This window comes from Spermophilus citellus (genome assembly GCF_964194105.1).
Source record: "Spermophilus citellus genome assembly, chromosome: 11".
In the NCBI taxonomy this organism is placed as follows: Eukaryota; Metazoa; Chordata; class Mammalia; order Rodentia; family Sciuridae; genus Spermophilus; species Spermophilus citellus.
The window spans coordinates 72,993,656-73,005,858 of NC_138192.1; the positions used below are offsets into that span (position 1 = coordinate 72,993,656).

Sequence of the window (12,203 nt, forward strand, 5' to 3'; positions counted from 1 at the left end):
TTTAAAAAATAATAAAAAGTGCCGAGAGGATATGGGAAAAAAAAAAACCTGTCACTGATGGTGGGAATGTAAAATGACACATATACCATGGAAAACAGTTTTCAATAAAAACTTGTACATCAACATACATGCAACTTTATTCATATAAACCAAAGTGACCCAAATGTCCATCAAGAGATGACTAAACAAAAGGTGGCCTATCCATACAACTGAACATTATTAAACATTCTATTAAAAAGAATGAAGTGCTGATATATGTTACAAACGAATGAACCTTGAAAACATTATGTAAGTGAAAGAAGCTGACATAAAAGGCCACATATTGCATGATTCTATTAATATGAAATATCCAGAATGACATATCCATAGAGAAAGAAAACAGGTTATTTGATTGCCAAGGACTGAAAAGAGGGGAAAACGGGAGTAACCGTTCTGGATATAGTATTTCCATTTGGGATAGTGAAGATTTTCTTAAACTAGATACTAGTACCAGTTGTTCAAAGTTGTAAATGTAGTTACTTAAAATAACAAATTTCACATTCTGTATAATTTACCACCTTCAATCCAATTCAAATTCAGAAACTGCAAATGGAAAAGGACTTTATTTGGGATCTTACTAATTGCTGTTTGAGAGACATGGGTTACAGATAGCCTGGAATCAGTGTTTCAATATTCCAGAAGACTAGAAAAGTGGGAGCTTATATCTGGAGAAAGAACAGGGGCTACATAAGAAGATAAAGGAAAGAATGTATAAGCTGAATAAAAATTTCCATAAAACAAGACTTGAATAATCTCTCAATGTGCATCTTGAGCCTCTGGGCACAGGGTAATTGTCCCATGATTGCTTGGTTATTCCAGATGCCTGAGGTCAACAGATAGAGGTAACCACTTTCACTTTCCAGACAGCAGTCATGATCACACTATGCTATGGTCACACTTTCATAGTGGCCTCCCAAATTTATTTTGACAAGTTTTTCAATGTCAATTTCATTGTAATTTTCCTTTGAACAATCACATAAACAAAAACAAGAAATTTTTTAAAACACACACACACACACATATAATCTAAGTGAACAAAGAAAAATGCTTCCAAGATAAATATGTTTCATCTGATTGGAAAATATCACTTCAAGATTTACACTTCTATTAGTGCAAGGATGACTACTACGTAGAGATAAAGAAAACAAGACATGACACTAATGCACAATGCTTAGCGAGGAAAGGGCATGTCATTACACAGCCACGGTACAGTTAGGTTTGAATTGTTCTCCTTTCCCCAAATTCCTATGTTGAAGCTGAGTCTTCAGAATGTACTTGCATTTGGGCCTTCGATAGGGCCTTTAAAGAGGTGATTAAGTGGCAACATGGCGATCTCCTGGAATAAAAATTGATGTGCCTAGAAGTAGATTTGAAAGGTGGTTGTTCTTCAGAACATCTTTCATCATATTGTCTGATCATCTTAAAACACCATGGCATCGATAGCATTTAAATGGGTGATGTCAAAGAGAATTCTCTGGAAGCATTTATTTCCAGTTCAAAACAGTGCTTTATCTGGTGTTTGTCATAAATCCACATTTTCTTCTCTTCCAGATGACTATAATTGCAAAGTAGAGCTTGCTTTGACATCTGATGGCAGGACAATAGTATGCTACCATCCTTCTGTGGATATCCCATATGAACATACACAACCTATTCTTCAACCAGATCCTTTGCACAGTAATGAAGAAACACATGATCAAGTGCTAAAAACCAGATTAGAAGAAAAAGATGAACACCTTGAGGAAGGACCCATGATAGAAAAACTTAGCAAAATGTTCTTTACTACTAAGCATCGTTGGTATCCTCATGGACAGTATCATAGACGTCGTAAGAATCCGAATCCTCCAAAAGACAGATGATATTGAGACTCCTGGGAGAATCAAAGAAAAATGTTATCTGGTGTCTCATTTGCCATTTGAGAAAATGCAATCTGGTGTATTCACTAATATGTTATTTAGTAATATAATAATAAAATGTCTTTTCATATATTAGAATATGTATTTATTAATCCTGGACTTTACATTTTTATTTAGAGAAATGATTTCATTTATTTTCCTTTTGAGATATTAAAGGCTACCACTTATTTTTATGTGTCTAGTATGAGTATTTTTACATCATCATGCAAACATTTATTATTAGTGTAAATATGGTTAATAAAATATGCATGCTTCTTCTGAAGAAATTTTTCAAATTTATTTTCATTGGTGCATTAGTTTTACCTAATAGTGGGAATCATTATGCTGTATTTGTACATACACACAACATAATTTGATCACTTTCATTTCAGTGTACCTTCCTTTTTCTCCCTACCCCATCTGCTTGCTCTACCCAATTTAATTGGTACATTGTAATTATATAGAAAAGCTGTAGTCACTGCAGTTATATTTGTACCCGGACATAGCAGAATTTGGTACATTTTGCTCCCCAGTACTTCCCTGTGTCCTCGCTCTTCCCTCCCTCTTGACTTCACGAAGGTGTTTTCAAATTGCCTTTGAGAATAAACTTACGAAGACAATACAGAAAAAAAAGATGTGATTAAGTTAAAATAAGGCTGTTATGGTATGCCCCAATCCAAACTGACTGGCATCTTATAAGGAAAGAAAATTTGGGCACACAAATAGACACCAGGGATATGCAAACCCAGAGGAAAATACATGTGAGGACACTGTGAAAAGGTGATCTGTCATTTGCAAGCTAAGGAACCAAGCCTCAGGAAAAAAAAAAAAAAAAAAAACAGCCTAATGACACCTTGTTCTTGGACGTCCAGCCTCTAGAACAGGGAGGAATGTTGTTGAAGCCCCCTGTCTCTGGTATGCTGTCATGGCAACCTAGGAAACTTACACAGTACACAAGCCTGAAAGTGACTTACTAGAGAATCTGCACCAAAAACATTTTTAGAAGCTGTTTGGCATCCTGAACAGAAAACAGAAAATCACAGCTCACGTGAAATAGAAGTAAAAGATATGGGGAGAGAAAAGAACTACATGAAAAGATAATAGAATGAGATAGGGAAGGACAATAAGAAGCTAAAAGTGCATTATCAGAATTGAAATCTTCCAAGGAATTGCAAACAGCCAAGGAAGTGTGACGCAGTATTCAGTCATGCAGCACATAAGGGTCCACAATAGACTGCAGGGGATCATGTGGCACTGAAGAATTCCTACCACCTGGAGACATCAGCGTGGTGATGAGGTCATGGTAGAAGCCATCACTCATGTGATTGTGATGCTGCTGTCAACAAGCTTGCTGTGCTTCCAGTTGCATAAAACTACAGCACATTACAATTATGTACACACCGAATGCATGATGACGATGATAAATGACCATACTGCAAATTTACATATTTACTATACTGTAGTTTTATATTTATTTTAGAGTGCACTACTACATATTAAAAAAAAAAAAAGTTTACTATACAACATTCTGCTGTACTATGCTGGCAGCCACTTCCTGCATCTCATATTCTCATCATTTTCTCTTGTACTTGATTTCGTTTCATGTTCTGTTCATCCTCCCACCAAAGCTACAAAATCTAATGTTTTGTCAGTAAGAGGCCACGTGGAGTGACTGACCTGGAAACGAAATGAAAAGTGATTGAAGACTGCGAAGGTGGAAAATCAGTGGCGGCTACCATTTTCCAGTCAGGTACGTCCCATTCCACCATAGCTGTGATCTTGAACAAGAACGAAGTGATAGAAGCTGCTAAAGGATCTGCTTCGTTGAAGGCAATAAAACAAACAAAAATTTGAGAAGGGCCTGTATCAGGTGTGGAGAAACTTTCAATGACCTGGACTCAAGACAAAGACAGAAGCGTGGTCCCTGTCTGCATCACGATGATCACATCTGAAGCAAAACATTTGTTTGCAATATTGAAAGAAAGGGCTGGATTCCATTAACTCTGGGTGGTTCAAATAATTCAAGAATCGGTGTCCATTTCATAAAGTGAAAGCAAGTGGTGGTGACTCTGTGAGTGCTGACGGGAAGGCAGCTAGAGAATTTTTGGAAACTAGATGAGCTGATAGTGGAGTAAAACTACTCACCGGAGCAAATCTTCAATATAGATGAACCTTCATATTCTGGAAACATATGCCTAAAAGGACTTTCATCTATAAAGAGGCCCGGTCAAGGCCAGGTTTCAAGGATTTTAATGGATGGATAACAGTCTTTCTTGGGGGCAACGTTGCAGGCTCCATATTGAAACCCTTCATGATCTGGCATGGCAATATCAGCATACATACCCTGCCGGTATGCTACAGGGGCAACGAGGGGTCATGACCCAGCTCCTCTTCCAAAAAGTACATTGCTTTTTTTTTTTTTTAAATTACTGGTGCTGCTCTGTTGAAAATTTGGTCATAATGCTTAAACAACTTTTCAATTCCTGGCAAAAGCAGAACATTGCCTTTGCCCAGGAGATCACTCCACACTGGCTTTTCAAACATTCAAACACATAACTAGCTGCTTACCACAGAATAAATTAGGGTGTTTACTGCCAAAGAAATTGAGAAATGATATTCTGTACCTTTAAAACCCATATTGAATGACCTGTTAATAGGGGAACACTAAAAATCACCCTCTGGGGCTGGGGTTATAGCTCAGTGATAGAGCACTTGTCTAGCACGTGAGGCACTCACTGAGTTCAATTCCCAGCACCTCATAAAAGTAAATAAATAAAGGTATTGTGTCCATCGACAACTAAAAATTAATAATTAAAAAAACCCACCCTCTGGCAGACATAACATTATCAGGTTCTCTCCGTGTCCTGTTTTCCATCTAGAATAGCAAATGGCCATAACAAGCAGGCAGGAGAAAACAAACATCTGCTACACAAGCACATATCAGCTAGCTTTTGCTGTATAACACACTACCCCAAAACTTGGTAGCTTAAAGTGATAACCATTTTATTTGCCGATGTAGGGGAGAAAAGGTAGTACCTTTTCCTCACCCTTCACAAGGTGCTTAGCTAAGACCCCGTATCAAAAGACAGATTAACAAGAGGAAACCATATTTTTAAACCATGATTATTTAACCAAAGTTAAATAAGACCATAAATGAAGATCCAAAGAACCAGAGAAAACTATATTTTTATGAACAGACACACAGAAGCGTGATCCGAGGGGAAGTGTGATGGTAATAAACTGGGGGCACTTAGCAAAACTTACTTGTTCAGACTCTTCAAAGCATTATTCAAAAGAATGAAAAATTAGAAACTATCTAAGTGCCCCATTAGAGGAGGTTAATCAAGTCCATATGATGCAATATAACAACAACCATTTTTTTTAAATTCATTAAAGAAAAGGACATTTACTGAGATCAGAAATTATTTTGGCTGTTTATGATAATATTTCAAGAAAGCAGCCTATAAGACATGTAGTAGTTTTGTTAGTCATTATACATATGAAGATACCTGAAGATCATTACACATATGAAGATACATGTAAGGGGAAAAAAAGACTAAATTAATAGTAATGATACTGCTGGTTACCAGAGATGAGTTCTACTCCCTACAAGTTGAAGTAGAACATTAGAGAAGCACACAGAGGCAAGCATATAAAGCAGGGTTAATTTAAAAGGGGTAACATAGACTTCTCCCTGGAAGGAGAAGGGGGCCATAGCTGGTATCCCAAGAAGCGAGGGTGTTCTGCCTTTTTATATGTCCTGGGCTTCCTTTGTTCTCCTGCTCTTTTCTCCTTCTCTTTCTCCTTCCTGCATACGTGACTAGGCCCAGGAGATGCTGTGGGATGGCCAAAAGGTGAGAAGCAAATGGGCCGGAGGGGCCAAGTTGGAGTGCTCTGGACTAGAAGGGGGCATAGTTAACAAATCCCTACAGGGAGGGACAATCCCTGAGACAGTTTACCTTAGCAATAAATTGAAGCAGGGGCAGGTTATCTTGATGACCTGAAGGCATTAGGCATTTCAATTCCTCTCCAACTTCCCAGATTTACTCAAATTGGCCTTCTTAATCCATCTAATTTGATTTACCTATCTATACTGACTGCCTGTCTATTGCTGGCTTCAATAATAGTGATCTAGAGTATAACACTATGGACCCTGAAGTAAGACAGACCTGGTCCTGAATAGCTAGGCAAGTACTTTGCCATTCTGAGTCTCAGTTTTCTCAACTGTAAATGAGAGCAAGAAGACCTTCATGCGGTGGCTGTGCTAATTAGATAACACAGTGCAGTAGAACAGTGCTTGACGAATGATTGTTAGGATTGCTCCCGTCTGTTAAGTAAAGAGTAATTTTTCTTTCTGTCTGTCCCCCCGACCCCGCTTTTCATGGCACAATTACTTTTCATTAATAACAAAAATTAAAAGAGTAGAAAAAACATTTCTTGAAACTATTGGCCCCTGGGATTTGGTTTAAAGGTCCAATGAACCCCATATAGATGGAACTGACATGAAGCCAGCATCCTAACCCTGATTTCCACAAAGGGCAGGTTCTGTACTCAGAAAGAAGTTGGAGCAACAGCACCCTGCATTGTGAAGCTGCCAGCCGGGAGGTGCCCCTGGTACCCTGGGAAGAGTGTTCATGTGGGACATTTTCTTAACACATACCTGTATAGTACCAGAGTACCACCCATAATAACTGGGATGCCAACCTGCATCAGGCCATTTTACTTCACTGTGGGTATTTTCTGTGCCTACAACCCACGAACTTCAACAAGTGGTCACAACACTGTGTCCTCCATCTTTCAGTAAGTTTCATTAACAACTTTGCCATTTCCAGGATATGATGTGTAAGGGTGGAAAGATTCCTCATTCATTGCTAGGTTTGTGACTGAAGCTACTGGAACCAAAAAAAGAAGAAAAAGAAGGAGGAGGAGGAGGAGGAGCAAGAAGAAAGTTAGCAAGAAAAAAGCACCCACGTTTATTTAATATAAGATTTATGTGAACATGGGAGCCTTCAGAAATGAAGACCCAAAGAAATCAGAGAAACTGTTTTTCTGCTGGGTTTGGTGAAGAGTGAATGGTCATGGAGAAGTATGATTGGACAAAGGAGATGTGTGAGCTAGTGGGAATAAACGGAGGGTGGGGGGCACTGACACAAGACCTGGTTGTTCAGATTCTTCCATGTCTCTGTATCTTCAAGATACAGCCCTTTCCTCCTGAGATAAGGTTGGTTCCTCTGGAATTTTATCTCCTTCTTTAGGGGAAGGTTTGCTGGGTTCCTTAGCCTGCTCCAGTGGTAAAGTTTTTGCAAATGTGAGAGTGACACTGAAAGGAGTGCCTACCCTTTCCCCTCTGTGGGAGCCACTTTTTCTTACTAAGCCTCCACCTGTGCTTCTTGCAATTCTCCCTGTTGCTGGGAATCCCCAGTGTTTCTGCTCGCCCATCACCTCCATTCTCACCCATCTTCTCACTGGTTCTATCTACCTTCCCAGAACAATGAGCTCCTCATATAGTACTCCTTGCTCCATTGTTCAAGCCAGGATGTCTTGTTTGCATAAGCTGAAAGCATGTGTGTTCTGCAAATAATAATAAAAAAAAAATCTTTCCTTAAACAAGTTCCCAAATGTTCCCATGACTCAATCTTTAACTATTACTATAATCTAAGAATCTTATAGTTTAGGGAAACAAAGATTAACCCAGCTTCATCCTTCAGTGGGGAGAGTCACGGCAAGCCAAATGAGTAACAAAGCTCCAAGTTCAGGCCAAGTCTACCTATTCATAAGCGGCTCACATGACAAAGGCTTTGTTGGTGGAAAAGGAGGGAGGGGGACCAAGGGACAGTTTCCCTTTATAGTGAAAATAAGAGAACCATCTGCAGACAAAGGAAGGAGGAAGAAAATACCAAGCATGTTTTTGAAAACATGAACTTACAATACCAATTCAGTTTTTCAGAGAAACAGTGGCCTTGGAGACAGGATTCTATTATTCTGCCAGGAAGGAGGAGGTCAGCATGTAGACAGGAGTGGGACACACCACAGCCTGCAGTGTGGGGTAAGTGTGTTTCTCCACAGGCACAATTTCCATTCCAGGACTCTCTGGGATTTGGACCACGGATCCACAGACTGCAACAGAAAACTGATATGTGTTCCTGGGACACCCAAGGATCTGGGTGTTCTTGAGTTTTGGTGTTTGGAAAGGGATCAAGAAGGCAAGCACCCTTGGGCAAAAATGTGGGGGACATATAGCTTTAGAAGAAAAAGGAGAGCCATGTCTTCAGTGTTTTGTCTAGCAGGATCCTGCCTTACCCCTCTATGATCCAGTTATCAAAACTGAAATTCACATTTGAATGAAACCACAATGCAACATTCTATTTTAAAAAGGAACTAGGAGAAAAACAATCAAATCACAATTTAGTTTGGAGGATATATACTGACAGCTGGTATTCATCACCTTTGATAACCGGAGGTCCAATCGAAGGAAGGTTCTGAACAAAGTAGCATCTTCAAATGTTGCATACTGAAGGGTTGGGATAGAAGAAAACAGTACTTCAGATGTGAGTTTAACTGTGGATGTGGTTACAGCCTGGATAAGGTGCTGCTAACATAAGATTCCACTAACCTGAACAGGACCAGTGGATGAAGGGAACTATACGGGGCAGGGTTGTCAAGTAAGTAAAACTCCAAGTAAGTAAAACTCCCGGTTGCTATAACCTTCACTTTGTCCTTTTGCCTCTGGACCACCCAGGTTGCCTGAGGTTCTCTTCACCTTTCAGTTACAACAACCTGCTCACAGGAGGAGACCTGGCATTTCTTATTTATAGCTTTTTTTCATGTGGATTTCAGTCCATGTGAATTTCTCTGAGGATCATATTTAAGTCTTGCTTTGACTTGTGAATTCTTGAGGCGGGGGGAAGCACTCTAAATGTTTGAGTATATTTTAGTCTTGTTTTTGTTTTTGTTGTTGTTGTTCTTTTGCAGAAAAAAAAGCACATGCCCCCCATTTAATTTAAAGGGTGAAAGTAGTATTTAGACTCCATCTAGACAAGTCCTTTCATATGCTCACTCCAGCTAATAAAAAACCATAGTTTTTGAAAAAGGAACACAGAGCCTGGGGAATACAGCATTGTATCTGTATTTTATATAGGCATATAAAATATATCTGAGGAATATAGCATTAAACTAGCATACAAGGAAATAGAAATTTTTTTTAAATATCGGTGGAGTTTTGCCTGCCTGTGTGACTAAAACAGGGGAGGTCTGGCAGGCTCAAAGGAGGGTGAGCTCTGCCTAGTGCCCTCAATACCTGCAGCCTCAACACTTTCCATTGCAACCCAAGGGCCATGCCAGGTCCCCTCTGACCAGCTCTGAAACAGTCCATCTCTTTCCTGTCCTCAGGAGGCTCAGTACCAGACACCATGTCAGTATGCTGTCATTACTATACCTTATAATACAAATTAGGAAGCATGAATAATTCTAAAACTTTGTTTCATTAAATTGTTTTGATCTCCTTGCTCACCAATGTTTAATAAAATAAAATAAAATCATTAGAGACTGATTGCTCCAACTTACTCTCTTAGGAGAACAGGAATACTATATAGTCAAAAGCATGCTAACAGGGAGGAAAACACCTCAATCAAGAACAATAATCATAATTTAAAAATTAAATTATTAACATAATATACCAGGCAGATTACACAATGCTTCCTTGTCACATTATTTCAGCTGTAGTATTTGGTCCCAGGGAAGAGAATAGTACCAGTCTTTTTTTTTTAAAGGTTCTTTCTATAAGCAGCAATATTTAATTTATCAAGAATACTCTGGTTCTTTTGGAAACACGTGACCTACAGTTTCTTGGCTTCCCTCATTCATTGAGAAGAGACTTAGTCATCCATCAGCGTCACAGTGGGTGTGACTCACAGAGAGAACTGGGACTCCTCACACACATGTAGGTGCTCTATTTCAACGGAAGCCCAGGCACCTCAGGAGGATCAGCTTGGTCAGGGTGCACTTCCTTCCTTGTGCACAGCAGGAAGACTGCAGTCGCTTAAGCAAGTCACCAACAACGTCTGCCTCCAGATTCAACTGCAGTAAGGTAACTGGTGATGAGTTTTGTTGTTTATTGCTGCATCTATCAAGTCTTTAATTTTCCTTTGAATGAATCAAGTTGTCTCTCAGGCTGTGGTCAAGTGTTGCTATTTTTCTCTAATACAGCATATTAGAAGGCAATGACAGGAGCCAAGCCCATCTCTCAGAAATGGTCTCAGTGGGCTGCAGGATCCCACCTTAAACTCCAGGCCTCTCTTCAGATGTCCTTTAGTACCCTCAACTCAAAATTAAATTTACCTCTTGTTATTCTCTGTGTGCCTATTTTAGACCTACTGTGAATCTTATGATTAATTAGAAACTGGAGAGAGAGGGACTCCAAAAAGCATATGAATCTTAGATGAATTTCTTACTGAAGAAATAGATTTGCTATCAACAGCAGGTCTCATCTGTTGATCCACTTGCTTTACCAATATTATCAAATGTCAGTTTACTTGAACACACACACTCTCTCTTTGCTGAATGAACAAAATAATTGGAAATAAACAAGGAAATTCCTGACAGTACACAGTTGCTCCCTGGATCCTGGGATGACATTATGACATTAAAAGACCTGCACAGATATGTACTCTCTATTTTATGAACCAGTGGTATGGCTCTCTTTTTCAATTATTTGATATTTGGCAGTGGAGACAAAGTTTAAATAGAATACATTCAATTTAGAGTTGTACAAATAACTCTAAAATGTCCCACTACACTATTAGCCCAAGGGCAGAGACTGTGCTTTTTATCTTGGTATTCCTTGGCATATCCATTAGATATTCTAAAAATATTCTTGGCTTGATGCTGCAGTAGATGAAAGTTAAATGTTGTATCAGATATGTTGAGATTTGAAAAGGGTGTCCAATTTTAAAAACAAATCTCAATGTTTAAATACAAGGGAAAAAAAGAAACTTGCCTCATACATTTCAAATGAGGAAAATGGGAATTGGTTTTGAAATCCTTACAACAAATGTTACTTTCTTAAGGGACAGTATGAAAAAACTCTACCCTTTTCTTTTACTCAAAGATATATGTAGCTAAAAGAAATATCCTGAATGGTTGAAGACTCTCCCTGCATATTTACATACATCTTCTCTGTAGTCTAAACTTTGAAAGTTTCTTTGACAAGTTATAATACTACACAATATATAATCCATTCCAGTTTGCAGTTATTAAATTCAGTGTCTATAAATAAAGTACCTATGATTTTAACAATAATGTTTATCCTGCATGTACTGTTAGAAAGCACATTAGCAAAATAAAACTAGCAAGTATTAGGTATAATTAATCAATTCATAATTAATCAATAATTATAGGGATTATGGCAAATTGAGAAATTTTGAGAAAAGGAAAAGAAAATCAGAGACACTTCAATCCTTAGAACTAAAAACGCAAATAGAACCCCAGCAGGTCTTCCCAACCTGGGAGCAGGCTGGAGGAATAACAGCTGAACTCCTAGGAGGTCTGTGAATGAATCTGCAGAGGAAGTAAGTAGACAAGCATGCTTCTCCACGTCACTGTCCCACTACTCAAAGCACAGACCAAGTAGGAGGCCTGCCTCCGTCCTCAGGGGAATCAGGACTCAGAAGAACGTAACTGCCTTGAGAGCAGAGACTTCACCCATTGAGAGAGGGAATTTCACCAGCATCATCCACGTTGCTATTTACTTTAATCAGATCCTCAAAAGCACATTTGCTGCAGGGCACAGTGGTGCATGCCTGAAATCCCAGTGGTTGAAGAGACTGAGACAGGAAGATCTCAAGTTCAAGGCTTCCTAAGTGAGACACTTAGCAAGACCCTGTTAAAAAAAAAAAAAAAAAAAAAAAAAAAAAAGAATGAAAAGGTCTGGGGATGTGGCTTAGTGGTTAAAAGAAAACATGGGTTCAAGCTGGGGTTGGGGTTCAGCAGTAGAGCACTTGCCATGTATGAGGCACTGGGTTCAATCCTCAGCATCACATAAAAATAAACAAAATAAAGGTTAAAAAAAAAAAAACCCTGGGTTCAATTCCTGCTACTCTTCCCCCTCGCCCCCCCACCAAAAAAAAAAAAAAAAAAAAAAAACATTTGCTGCTTAATGTAAGCACGTTTCATGTAAGATGCCTTGACTCAAGTTTTGTTTTCAGACTTCTGGGTGCCTTATTTGAATATTCTTTTTCACAAAAACATAATTCTTTCATTATCTTTAATTAT

The 12,203-nt window shown here is 38.8% G+C and overlaps 1 protein-coding gene across 1 annotated transcript; it reads left to right on the forward strand.

Moving 5' to 3' along the window:
- Positions 1–1,361: 1,361 nt before the first annotated feature.
- Positions 1,362–2,125, forward strand: LOC308631161 (large ribosomal subunit protein mL42-like). Its single transcript, XM_081262150.1, has one exon. The coding sequence runs from the start codon at positions 1,470–1,472 to the stop codon at positions 1,896–1,898; it is 429 nt and encodes a 142-aa protein (XP_081118276.1). The 5' UTR covers positions 1,362–1,469; the 3' UTR covers positions 1,899–2,125.
- Positions 2,126–12,203: the final 10,078 nt, after the last annotated feature.